This window comes from Cibotium barometz, chromosome 17 (genome assembly GCF_041138505.1).
Source record: "Cibotium barometz isolate CiBa-2024 chromosome 17, ASM4113850v1, whole genome shotgun sequence".
In the NCBI taxonomy this organism is placed as follows: domain Eukaryota; kingdom Viridiplantae; phylum Streptophyta; class Polypodiopsida; order Cyatheales; family Cibotiaceae; genus Cibotium; species Cibotium barometz.
The window spans coordinates 39,301,602-39,315,312 of record NC_141062.1 but is presented as its reverse complement, the minus strand read 5'-3'; the positions used below and the strand labels follow the sequence as shown (position 1 = coordinate 39,315,312).

At 53.7% G+C, this 13,711-nt stretch overlaps 1 protein-coding gene across 5 annotated transcripts in view; it reads right to left on the bottom strand.

The window, feature by feature from the left end:
• LOC147629987 (uncharacterized) overlaps positions 1 to 13,711 on the bottom strand; it is a 47,423-nt gene that overhangs the window by 14,176 nt on the left and 19,536 nt on the right. For all 5 annotated transcript variants that reach the window (XM_086811543.1, XM_086811541.1, XM_086811540.1 and 2 more), the window contains 6 exons: positions 12,299 to 12,431; positions 12,112 to 12,184; positions 11,692 to 11,769; positions 11,431 to 11,564; positions 11,239 to 11,341; positions 11,016 to 11,074 (listed from right to left, as the gene is read on the bottom strand). In XM_086811543.1, coding sequence (XP_086667669.1) covers positions 11,016 to 11,074; positions 11,239 to 11,341; positions 11,431 to 11,564; positions 11,692 to 11,769; positions 12,112 to 12,184; positions 12,299 to 12,431 — 580 coding nt within the window. The remainder of the gene's footprint in view (positions 1 to 11,015; positions 11,075 to 11,238; positions 11,342 to 11,430; positions 11,565 to 11,691; positions 11,770 to 12,111; positions 12,185 to 12,298; positions 12,432 to 13,711) is intronic.

Sequence of the window (13,711 nt, the reverse complement as noted above, 5' to 3'; positions counted from 1 at the left end):
GGGACAGTACGACCGCATTCGGGGCGACTCGGATGAGGCGCTCTTGCGGCGCCAGGCCTTTCACACCACCTGGCGCAGCGACCCCTTCTATACCCTTCACGTGGGGTCCCCCTGCTGGCACTACAGGCCACCTGTTTGGCTTTTCCCCCCTCCTATTGTATGATATAGCCATTCAGTTCTTTGTACTGATACTTGTACTTTTCAGCACCTAGGGAGAGTCTCCCTGGCTGCCCTGCTTTGTTCTCTGCTCTGTTTTTCTTGTGAGCTGGAGAGGACCTTTTGTAGCCCTACGGGCGTTTTTTATAAAAATGAAAGGATCTTTTCTCGGGAAAAAAAAAAGGGTAACATCGCAATTGGAGGTGTATTGCAACAGAATGGTCATCCAGTAGCTTACATGTCTCGTAAGTTACTGCTCGCAGAGAAAAACTACTCAGTCTATGATCGTGAACTCCTAGCAGTTATACAGGCCTTGAAACATTGGAAACATTTTCTGTATGGCCGTGACTTTGAGGTTCGCACTGACCATCAGGCATTATGCTGGATTTAGACAATGCCAACTGCACAGTGGAGTGATCGACAACACCGCTGGAGTCAGATATTCCAACAATTCGGTGGTATGATTGAGTACCTTCCAGGAAAGGCCAATCCAGTGGCCGATGCTTTGAGCAGGAAGGGACAAGTGACTACGATTTAAACCACTAGACTCGATCTTGTTGGTACACGACTAGATGACATGAAGCACACGTACGCGGATTCCGAGGAATTCGGTACACAGTGGGAACATGCATTGGATGCCAGAGGACCATGCCACTTTCTGATACGCGATGGTTGGCTTTTCTACAAAGGCCGACTTTGTGTCATGAAGTCGTTCAGGGCAGCTCTGATGCCATTACAGGTGGTCATAGGGGCATGAATTCGACTCTGGAGAAATTGGAAAGGCAATATTATTGGCCAAAGATGAGGCGAGATGCGTTTACATATGTACAACGCTGTGATATTTGTAAAAAAATCTCCTCGTGGAAAGAAGATAGGGTTGTTACAGTCCTTGCTAATTCCTGAGGGTCCTTTCCAAGACATTTCAATGGACTTTGTCACAAATCTACCTCCCAGTCCGAGTAAGCGTAATACGCAGTGCTTAACTATTGTTGATAGATTTAGCAAATTTGTTATGCTTATTCCTTGCAGGGCCAATGTGACCGCCGAGGATGTTGCCCAGTTGTTCATTCGGCATTGGTACCCGATTGGCGGGATTCCTAGGACCATAGTGTCAGACCGCGATGCCAAGTTTACCAGTCATTTTTGGAGGGCATTGTTTGATAACTTTGGTACTAAGTTGAATTTTTCCAGTGCATTCCACCCACAGACGGACGGCCAGACAGAGATATACAACTAGTTGGCCTTTGATGTGCTGAAGTGTTATGTCCACGATCAGCAAGGTAAGTGGGAATCTTATTTGCCTTTAGTTCAAGCTGTTTTGAATGATTCTTTTTCTTCAGCTATTTTCAGGACTCCATATGAGATAGTGTTTGGAAGACCTTTCCAGTCGTTGTTAACCAGGACTTCGTCTTCAGTACCTGAGGCGAACAGAGTGATGGAGTCTTACAAGGAGATTTTAGAGTCAGTTAAAGACAGGTTGGCTAAAGCTCAAGAGGCCTACACTCAACAGACCAATAAAGACCGAAGGGATATGAAGTTTTCGGAAGGGGATTGGTTTTTTTTTTTTTTTTTGGAAAAACGATCCTTCTATTAGTTAATGAGAAAACGCCATAAGGCTACAAAGCTCACCTCACAAGGAGGGATAATAAACACAGTGAACACCTGAGCTCCACCCCCGTGGCTGGCCGCTCTATGGGGGGGGCTACCTAGTAGTACATGCAGGAGGTGAGAAGAGCCAAACTGGAGGCCTGTAGTGCCAAGTGACATCCTCGCCCCTCGCGATGAGGAAAGGGCCAGGCTGCCAAGTGCGGAGGAACGCCTTGCGGCGACCTCTCATGCGATCCGAGTCACCCTGACCCCAGTGTCCTCTCAAGGTGTGAATGATGTCCACCCAGAGGGCCTGTATGACCTCCGCCAGTGGAGTCGCCTGGCGGTCTATGGCCTCCCTACAGCGGGCTCTCCATATGTGCCAAGCCGTCATGCTGCTGATCATCTCCCATCTGTGCCCGTCCCCCTCTTGGGAGACTGCCGAAGAGGCGTCGGAACCACCGCCATCGCCCTGTCAGAGACCTGGATGGTCACACTGCCAGGGACGTCCTCGTATCCAAGGGCCGGGCCGCTGTCCGTGGCCCAAGCCACTGCACCCCACGTCACCATCATCTCACCTGGCGAGCCTGCAAAAACCATCCTGAGAGCGCGCTGCTAGACCTGCTGTGCCTGTGGGCAATCCCATAAGCAGTGCCGCTGCGACTCCTGTGCATGGCCGCACCGAGGGCAGGACGCTGGGTGTCTGCCAAAAGCTAGCCAAGCCCCCACAGCCAGTCCTCTATGCGCTGTAAGCTAGAGAAAAAGCGTCACCTTCCGGGGCCGGAAGCTGGCCCAAAGGCGCTGCCAGAAGTCCCTAAGGAAGGCAGGGGAGAGCCCCTGTCGCCGCCAATGCTCGGCCGCCGCCGGGGTGCCCGCTATCCTGTGCCTCTGGATCCGCTGCCCCAGCCTCACTGTGTACTGAAAAAAGGGGATGCATGGGCTGGTAGGGGCTGAGTAGGGATCTCACCAAAGCCACTCACCTGGATCCCACTGAAGGCGAATAAGAGGCCTGTTGTCCCAAGCCCATAATCTCCAAGAAAAGTCCTCCCCTATCGAGGCCGGTGAGGGGTCTACATGCCACTGTCTCTGATGAAAGCCGACCACCCGCACCCTCTGAAAGATACAACCCTGGAGCTCATCCAAATCTAGTCGGGTCCTCTGAAGCTGGCCTCCCTCTCCCACCTCGAAAGTGAGTGGGGCGACTCTCTCTGCTGAGCCGCAGACCGCTAGAAGGATCTCATGCCGAGTAAAGACGCCCATCCACTGTGGAGGTGGAGGGTCCTGTACTGGAGTCCGCCACTCCCGGGGGATGGCTGCCTCAATGTCCTGCCTCATCAACTCTCTGCCCCTCATCCCGCTGAGTCTCCTCTCCTGAGCCTCTATAGGCAGCCGCTGAAAACATATCCAGTCGTCTAGGGACTGGGCTGGGCCGGAGCTCAACGGGCCCCACGACACGTGAGATCGCGATCCAACCATATGACCATTGGGAAGTCGGATCAAGGGGTTCCAGATCAATGGCTGCCTCAGGCGCTCCTCATCGGTGCCCGGGGGAGTCTGGAAGAGTGACGGCCTCAGATGCTCCCAGGCCCTCATAAGGCTAGCTGCAAAACGCTCCTTGAAGCCAAGGCCCACTCCTCTGGATCGCTGCTCTGTAAAGATCCACCTGATGCTGGGGGTCAGGGGCCGCTAAGAGAAGGAGTGCGGCTGAGAATCCTGGAAACAAGAAACTCCTTCCACGGCTCAGCGCCTGGTAGGAGGCCACGAACCACCAACTTGCCAAGCAAAGCTCAGCTTTGGCAAATAGGATCAACTATGCCCAGGCCGCCTCTCTCCCTCGGCTGAGTGATCACAGCCCATGCCACCTTGGCCCTGGCGGGCCGCCCGTCGCCACCGGACCAAAGAAAGTTCCTGATGAGCCTCTGTACCTGGCCAATGCACGCCCGAGAGAAGGCCCAGCAAGAAGTGATGTAACACATGGTAGCAAGCAGAACCTGGTTGGCCACAACCACTCGGCCAGCCAGAGATAAATGAGCGGTACTCCAATACAGAAGCTTCTTCCGAATGCTCAGAAGAAGGGGGGCTATCTGCTGCTCCGGAGATATGTCAATGCCCACATAGCATCCCAAATAGCGCACTGTAGTGCCGGGGGGCAGCCACTGAAACCCACCTACTGGCCTCCAAGTCGGGGGGGGGCACAGAACTGACCCACAACCCACATGACTTGTGCCAGTTGATCAAAGCGCCCGAAGCTCTGCAAAACCTGTCCATGGCTGAGGCGAAGCGGCGGAGGTTCTCCTCCCCTCCCTGAAGATAGACAGCAGTGTCATCCGCAAACTCCCCTCCCTGAAGATAGACAGTAGTGTCATCCGCAAACTCCCCTCCCTGAAGATAGACAGCAGTGTCATCCGCAAACTCCGAGTCTAGGAGCTCCTCCGAGGTGCGGATGGGGAGCTGGAGGCCCCGCAAACCTGTATCCTGTGCCGTCAAAAAAGTGCTCATGGCCTCCGCCACAAAAAGAAAAAGAAAGGGCGCCAAGGGGCACCCCTGCCGCACCGAGCGCGAGAGCTGGAACCTCTCTCCGCGCACGCCCTGTATCAGCACCTGGCTATGAGCCGATGTGTAGAGTGCAGAGACCCCACGGATCCACTGAGGGGGGAAGCCCATCCTCTCCATAGTGCCTTCCAAGAAGGCCCAGTCCACCCGATCATATGCCTTCTCGAAGTCGAGAAGGAGCACTGCCAGCTCCTCCTGCCGAAATCTAGCCAAAGCCGTAGCCTCCCAGAAAGAGAAGATGTTATCCAAGATGCTCCTATCCTGGATGAAGCCTGTCTGCGTGGAGTGGATGATGTCCGGAAGGTGAGGCTGAAGCCGCCTGCTGATCGCCTTAGCTAGGACCTTGTAGGCCGTGCCTAGCAAGGTGATCGATCTCCACTGTCTAATCTCCAGTCTGTCTCCTCCCTCTTTGGGGATCAAATGAATCAGCCCCTCTGCCATGCTGTCCGGCATGTCTCCCGACTCCATAATCTCCTGGAATGCCAATCTGAAACCCCTATGCAAGAGACCCCAGTACCTCTGGAAGAAAGCCACTGAGAGACCGTCCTCTCCTGGGCATTTGCCCCGAGGAAGTGCCTGAAGAGCCTCCTCCAGTTCCGTATCCGAGAAGGGGGAGAGAAGGGAGTGCTGCAAATGGGCCGGCACAACCGGTCTCGTGAAGCTCTAGACTGCCTCCCGAGCCTCTCTCACCCTGTCATTTGCTGGCTCAGCAGAGAGCAGATCCCTGTAAAAATCTGTGGCTATCGCCCGAACCCTGGGGGGATCCACCACTACCTGGCCATCAGCCTACCGAAGACGCCTGAGACCCTCTCGTCTGAAGCGAGGCCCTGTCGCCTCAAAGAAATCTTGAGTCACTCTGTCTCCAGCCTGTGTCCAAAAAGAAGCCCGAGCATGGAATCGGAACTCCACCCTCCTCTCCTCGATGGATCTGATCTCTGTGCGAGCTGACTCCATCTGCTCTCAAATCCAAGGGCTCGTAGGATCCCTCTCCTGGAGTCTCTGAAGGGAAGCTAGACTCCTCCGCAAGCTCCTCTCCTGCTCTCTGAAAGCCTCCAGATGGTCCAGGGCAGCCTGTCTGAGCATCCCACTGATCTCCTGCAAACCCCTGGCAAGATCGCTGGCTACCGATCCTCTCCTGAACTGAAGCTCCTGCCAGACCTGCTCAACTCTGGTCGCAATCTCGGGCTCCTCTATGAGACAATCTGGAATCCGGATGCTCTGGCCTCGCTCTCCTCTCGTAGGGTCCTCGATCTGGAGAAGCATTGGAAAGTGGTCTGAAAACGAGGAGCCTGCAAGTATACCCACAGTGCCACCTCTATCACAAGCCCACTCATCAATGTAAAACCTGTCGATGCGGGAAAGGTTAACTCCTGTGGCCCGTCTATCCGAGCGCGAGAAAGATAAACTCCCCTGCACCCTGCCAAACTCCGAGAGAGTCCACGGATCCTGGCCTCTCACCTGCAGCACTAGTTCCTCCCAGGCAGCGAGCTCCGGCCCATGAATGGTCTCCTGGCTGCCCCCCATCCTGTCCTCTGCATCCTCCAGCATGTTGCAATCCCCCCCTAGGCACCAATGGTCTGCCATGGGGAGGGACTGCCTAATGGTGCTCCAGAACTCGGCTCTCCCGGTCACCCTATTAGGGGCGTAGAAGTTGAGGAAGCCAATGCGGTCTTCCCCAACCCGAAGGATGATCCACTGCGCTCGACCTTGGACCAGAGTGCCAGAATCCACAACCTCGGATAGAAGCTGCTCGCTGACTGAGATGCATACTCCACCCTGGTTCCCCTGGGAGCCATATGCCGGTGACCAAAAAGTGTGACTCCTGCCTGGCAAGTTCTTCCCGCAGGTGCGGGTACGCCCGGCAGAAAGGTGGTGTTCCTGAATGAAAAGGATATCTATGGGTCCTCCAACGAGAGCCCTCTGGATCTCCTGGCGAAGTCTGCCCCGACCAATGTAGCAGCGATGTCCACCAAGACCCTGGATGTTCCATGAGAGGATCCTCATGGATGAGCTATGGCAAGTGAAGCAGCCGCCACTGGCTCACCCCTCTCAGCCGGCCCGGATGATCTGCCCTCCACTCTGTGAGTCTTGGGCGCCGGCTTGGAGGGAGAATAGTCACTGTCTGTCCGGGTGCGGAGTCTCTCCAAAAAGAGGGTGACCTGTCTCTGTGTCCAGCCCCACTCCGCCTTCGCCCTGTCCAGGGCATAGGCGTGAGACCAATCCTCTGCATATATGTATCTAAAGGTAGGCTGCACCCTCAGGGCGGCATGGAGGAGAATCAGTAGCACCGCCTCAAATGAGGTGTGGACCGGATCCGCCCGCCAATCTCCTATACCAAACAAGCTCATGCGGGCTGAGTGTAATCGGGTCTGCAATAGGTCCGTGAGCCCCAGGTCACTGAAGTGGTGAGAAAACTCCAGTATCTGATCACGCAAAACTTCCTCTACAGAGTTGCAATCCCATGCTGTGTCTGGGGCAACACTGAGACGAAAGGAGAATGCCACCATGCTGCTCACCACTGAGAGGGATGGCACACCACGCTGCTCAACACTGAGAGGAAAGGAGAACGAGAGGGATGGCACACCACGCAAACTCGCAAGGGCGCGACCAGTGTCTCGAACGGGCCAGCATCCAGCTGGAGACACCTGAAAAAACCGTAATCCACTGGGAGCCCCGTCACTCGCGGGGGCCCCCCAGGGGAGGCTGGAGAGAACTCTGTGGTGGGCGAAGCTAGGATCGCCATCTCCACCGGCCCGGAGTGGCGGTGGAACAGCCGCTGGACTGAACTCTAGCCTACCCAGCTGCGCTACCCCGGGGCAGTAGGTGGTCTGGCGGAGTATCTTGGAGAGGCCGAGGGAGGGATGGTGGCTCGCGGAGAGGAGGGGGGAGAGCGAGGAGAGGATGGAGAGGCATCTGCCAGAGGATAGGTGTCACGGGGGGCCGCCGGGGGAGGCGGGAGGGGGGGGGCTGGGGGGGGAGAGGGGGGGGTGGAAGGAGTGTTCTCCGAGTGAGGGGAAGAGAAGCCGGGGGTCGCAGCGTGCGGCCCGGGATCCTCAGGAATCTGCTCCATGGAGGGGGCGGGGCCCCCCGCGGGGGGAGGCGGGAGCGGGGTCTCCACGTGGGGGGCTCCACCGGCGGCCTCAACGGGCACTGAGTCTGAATCCTCGTCCATCGGGGTGGGACCTGCTGGCCGCCTATCCTTGACTGGAGCATAAGTGCGGGTAGGTGCCTGGACGCCAGCCGGAGTCGCCTGTCCGCCAGCCTGTGCTGCCTGCTAGCGTCTGCGACGGTCCCTGCGGGCCGGGCGTTTCCGCCGGCGAACCTCCTGCCATCCGCCAGCCTCCTGGGTCTGCGCGGCATCCTCCGCCGGCACCTGCTCGTCAGATGATGGCGCCTGCTGAGACGAGCCAGGGATGACCGGTCTCTGAGGTGGATGGCCATCCCTCGGGCCTCCTGAAGGGGGTCCAGAGGTGGCAGAGCGTGAAGGATGAACCCCCTTGTGGGGACAGGCGCGTGCGAGGTGGCCCATCTCCCGACAGCTGTAGCACTGGCCGGGGAGGCCCGAATACTCCACGTGCTGTATCAGATGTCCTCCAGAAAGACAAGGGAGGAGGATCGTCTTCGGGAGGGACTCCGGTGACGGAACCACAACACGAATGGCCGGGAATCCTGCTGCCCGAGCTATCACTGAAGCCGCTGTTTGAGGCGTCTCCACCACCTGTCCGAACGCCTTGCCAATGGATGACAAGAGGGGCAAGTACTCCCTGCGGAGTCCAAGAAAGCAGATAGTGATGGGGAAACCTGTCGCGCCTGCTAGCGGGTCAGAAGCGGGGTTGAAACCGTGAGTCCATCGCGCCAGGAACGCCCGGGATGAGCGAAGGGCAATGGGGCTCCGAGCCAGCACCATCTGAGCTACCTGGGGGGACTCGAAATCCACTTGGTAGTAGCCACGTCCCAAAAAATCGACGCTGACGATCTTGGCAGGCACGCCAACGAGGCTGCCTTGCAGAAGGTCGCGAAGCTATCTCCGCATCGGACGGCTACCCACTATCTTGCAGACCAAGGAGGAGGCCTCAAGAGCGGATACTGTGGAAACAAACAACTGATGATCTGCAGCAGCTGTGAACTCCAGACGGAGACCGGAATCGGCAGGGGTAGTCGGAGCGGCTTCCATGGAGTCCTCCAGAGGGAAAAGGCCAGAAACCGGGGTCACCAACGTGAGGGGGACAACCCTACGAGGAAACGGAGAGGCGGAGGGTTAGAGGATAGCGGGGGCGGAGCCGGGGGGGGGAGGGGGGAGCTGAGGCGGGGGGGCTAGCGGTGGGGGGAGGGGCGAGACAGAAGGGGAAGGCGGGGGGGAAGAGCCGCAGCGGAGGAGAAGGCGGGGGGGTTAGAGGTGGCGGGGGAGAGAAGCGAGGCGGAGGAGAAGGCGGGGGGGTAGAGATGGTGGAGGAGAAGGCGGGGGGGTAGAGATGGTGGAGGAGAAGGCGGGGGAGAGAGGCGAGGAAGGAGGCGAGGGGGAGAAGCGAGGCGGAGGAGAAGGCGAGGGAAGAGATGGTGGGGGAGGAAGCGAGGAAGGAGTCGGGGGGGGGGGGGGGGGGGGGGGGGGCGAGATGGCGGGGGAGGAAACGAGGAAGGAGGCGGAGGAGGAGAAGGCAGGGGGGGAGAGACGGCGGGGGAGGAGGCGAGGAAGGAGGCGGGGGAAGAGGCGGAGGAGAAGGCGGGGGACAGGCAGGGGGGAGAGGGGGGCGCGCGAAGGCTAGAAGTAGCGGGAGGGGGGAAGAGGCGGAGCTCGCAGGAGCAGATCAGCCAGTGAATCCAGACGGAAGGGGATTGGGTTTATCTTCGGATTATGAAGCAAAGGTTGACACAGGTGGGCAAGCGATGCCCAAAGTTGTCTTTCAGGAGCTTTCCCATCAGAAAAAAGATTAATGAAGTGTCTATGCAGTTAAAGCTACCTCCGAGTTGGACTATGCACGATGTGTTTCACGTCAGTTGGTTAAAGCCATATGCAGGTCCTATCCCTTCAGAAGTCAAAGACGAAGCAGAACTAGATATTGTTGATGAAGTAGAAGTTATGGTTCCAAAACAGATCCTTCTGCACCGTTTCAAGCATGGCTCAGGCCGAAGACTAAGACAGCTCACGAAGTTTCAGGACTGAGGGACCCATGAAGCGGTATGGCTCGACAAAGAGTTTTTCGAAGACTATCCGGTGTTATTGACGGATTATTTGGAGGTAATCCACGGGGCAAAGTCCATTGACATGCCCTTGTCGGAGGCCCTACATAGTACCTGCATATGTACGAGAAACTTGTTCTCCCTGCGGGGCATCAAGGGCAATGGCATCATGCTGAAAATCTTGCAATACATGATCCCCACTGCGCTGAACTCCTGCATATCGCCCCCTCCAAGTAGAGAGGACTCAACAAAAGCATCCTGATCTGAGATATCATCTCTCTGCAAAGATGCATCAGCTGACACATCCCTCTGACCAGAAACATCATCTATCTGTGCATGATTCGAGGAGGCCTTCCCATCAATCGCACCAGGGGGGCGGGCGTAAGAGACAGCTCACCACACCTAGCGGACTGAAGGACGGGAAGGAACCAAGGGAGGTGGCGCCTGAGAAGCACGCTTGCGAGGCCTCCTACGACCCCAAGCCTGAGGGCAATCTCGAGCAAAGTGACCCTGTTGGTGACAAACCCGGCACTGATCGGGTTTACTTGCAATCTCCATACGTTGCTTCAAAGGGCCACAAGGGCCCGGAAGCAAAACATAGTTCGCAAAGAGCTCAATGTCAGAGAAAAGAACCATGACCCTAGGGACAGCATCCGCCGAGGCAGTGACCACCTGGGCAGAAGATGTCGGCAAGGCGTGGAGGGGGGGCACTTGAAGAACCAGCCCAAAGGCGGACCCGATGGCCTCTAACATAGGCCAATATGCGGGAGGAAGACCTGGGAATCTAAGAGTAATCGGGAAACGGTTCCGGTCTTCCTCAACAAGGTCAAAATAGTTGGAGTAGGGAAGAAGGAATATCTTCCTCGGGCCCAATGGCAAAGGGCTGCCCTTCAAAACCTCTGAGGCTGCATCCTCAGAATCAAAATCCACTTGGAAGAAACCTCTTCTAAGCAACCTGACATCTTGAAAGTGTGAGGCGAGGTCGGAGGGCAGAGCCGCCAGGACCCAATCCCGAGCCTGGGGACGGGAAGGGTGAGATCCAAAGATTTTGGCAATGAGGGTCGTTTTGGAGTCTTTCTTGATTTCGGCATAGAGGACCGCGAGCTCGGCTTCAAAAAAAACAATGGTTTGCCCGGCCGAGGGAGAATGATTAACCATGATGCTAATCGAAGAAAAAGGCCGACTTGAACCCGGATGAGGAGCTATCAGCACTGTTTTGACTCTGGAGACTTCCAATGGATATGGTGGGCTTGGTTTCTAGGATCTACAGAAACCACTTTGACAGTCCATGGCTTTAGCTGTGTAATGGGCCTAACGTGGTTCATTGTAGGCTGGAACCATGTAGAGATCATCCAGCACTTTCACGTGCATAGTCGGCACATTGGCAGCTATGCTAAAGGGAGTCAACACCTTCAACATCCGTCCTAAAGGACGAGGGGACCAAAATCTTGTTAGGGAGCAAAAAGAAAGCTAGTCAAATGTAGTCTACAAGGCATTCAAAAAAGGCACATCAAGCTCAAGCTTTAAAGAAATTCACTTACGGATCAGAATATCCACTCATGTCTGTCGCCCGCAAGTTCTTCGCCCGTAGTACTGTAAACTAGCCAAAATGTATCGAACAGTAAAATTCAATAAGACTGGCTTTTTTTTTATAAAATTCCTTGCAATGCAAATAATGGGAAAATGTGCAAGACAACCAATGTTCGCACCAAAAAATTAAGGTTAATGATTGATAAAATTCTGTGATTTTATCCCAAGGCTTACCCGAACATGCCACCGTTTGTCATCTTCATCCAGATTATCCACGGCATTGCAAGGTAGAGCATAGGCCGTTAGTGTGAAGGTTGCTGCTACAGGTTTGTGATCACTGCCAACATTGAAGGTAACATTGGCATTCACGTGGTGGAATGTAGGAAAGAATCCTAAAACATCAAGAGACGTGTGAACAGAGCATGCCTGGTTGAAATGCTGGGAGCTGATGTATAGGAAAGCTGATCCACACTACAACCAGGGAGTGAAGACCAAAGGATTCTATCACACCATGCAGGCATTCGTTTTGGATCATATATATCTTCTGCGTCTCTTTTCATCTTTTCATGATGGGTGCCGCCATCCCCACCATTAAGAAGATGTAATCAAATCAGGAATGCTTTAATCATTTACTTCCCCATCAACAGCAAAGTAAAGATATGAGAGATCCAGAAACAAAACCCTTACCTTGAATGTTGGAGGGAATGTTATTTCTCCCTCTTTGAATGCATAGAGGACTCTTCTTGCTTCTTGTTCTTTATGAAGCTGTTCAAATTCAAAAAATGTCAGCCTAGAAGTACTCATATACATGTGTAATACATACATACTTGTGTGTGTACGTGCGTGCGTGTGTGTGCGTGTCTGTGTGTGTGTGTACACATACACATACACATATATATATATGTATGTTCTCTCTCTCTCTCTCTCTCTCTCTCTATATATATATATATATATATATATATATATATATAAAAGAGAGAGAGAGAGACAATATGTATGTATCGACACATGCACGTGTACGTGCATGCACGGCACATCAAATTGTAATGCAGTCTCATATATTTTTGCACCTAAGCTTTTTTGTTCTATTGACATTGGCATCTTTACCTCATCAAACTTCAGTAACGTGTGGAACATTTTCTGTTGAATTTCCTGGACTACTGTGTCCCAAGCAGTTGTCCTATGAAACAACCGACCAGTGTTCAAGTACAGCTATTGATATCAGAATGTTAACTATATCAATAAGTTGATAGAAGATCTTAAAAACAAATGGGAACCTGGCTTCGTGCCTTACTCTGGAGTCAAGTGTTTTCCATCAGCCGCTCCAAAATCGAGTCTATAGTTCAAATCACCCAGCCAAAACACATGGTGGAATTGATTCAAAATGTCCATGTTCTGGTTATTGATGCGTATGTTCCCAACAATTTCTGTCGGCATGAAGAGGAAACTGATTATTACAAAAGATTGCTGTGACTGCTGATGCTTTTCTTAAACCAATTTATTAGCCAAAATATTTTTAGAGACGTAAGTGTTCCTTTGCACCAAAGAGACTGCAGGGTCAGCGGACTTGCCCTGGGCCAGCCAAATAGCTCTTTTCATGGCCAAATGGGCTGACACACAATCCTAGCCCCATTTCTCAAGACTTCTAGCCTGGTGCCTATGTGATCTACGTCCTAGGCTTCCACCTATACAAAGCCTTGCAGGCAAGCCAGATCTTTGTGGCCATTTGAATGGCACTTGGTCATATGAATCAACTTGATTTGATGACATCTGACGCTAATTGGCCTTTTAAAAACCCCATTTAGTTCCCAAGGTCAATGGTCTTACCATCCCACTTGATTCTAGTGACCTTTTTCTAGGGTGTCCACAAGCTTCCAAGTATGAGTATGTCTGCTACATGGCTTGATTTGATGACCTCTGACAGTAGTTGGCCTTTTTAAAACCCCACTTGGTTTCCAAGGTCAATGGCCCGACAGACCCACTTGGATCCAACGACCTTGCCTTCGTAGGGCATCCACAATCTTCCGGGTAAAATTATGCATGAGCCACATGGCTTCCTCCAGATTGCCTTCGCAAGTATCTTCTGCCCATGGATCTTCATCACAAGGCAAGTTCACCACATTCATATATCCTTCTACACCATCTGACTGCCCAAGCCGGAGAACTCTGTCATCTAGAGTGACATGCCCAGCTCCTCCAGGATCAGCATGTTGACCTTCGATTCTAATGTGTGTCAATGAGCACACCATATGTGAAATCTATGTCTAATTCCCCATGTTCCTAGCCTAAAGGATGTGCAAGAGAGTGCAAAAGTACAAGGTAAAAGCTGAAACAAACCGTGTGACAAAAATCACCACAATCCCTGATTCTATTGGAGTGGGACTAGAGCAAAGATTCATGAATATAAACACCTCTTCCAGGATTCAGTAGTCTGCTGCAAACTGCCAATGCTTGGCCTTACTTTGCTCCTCTGCTGCACTTCAAGCTGCTTCTGCTGGATTGTGGTATGTGTGCAAGGCTGGACTAGAGGCTAAGAGTAATGCCTGCTGAAAAAGGGCAAAGTATGCCCTCTTTTTAGGGCATATTTTTATCTGATTTTTCTTGTGAACTGGCCTGCTGTCGGCCAGCCCATGGCCTTCCTTTTCTTGTCAGCTGGCCAGCCTGATTTTTCTTGTCGGCTGGCCAGGCCCACAACCTTCCATTTTTT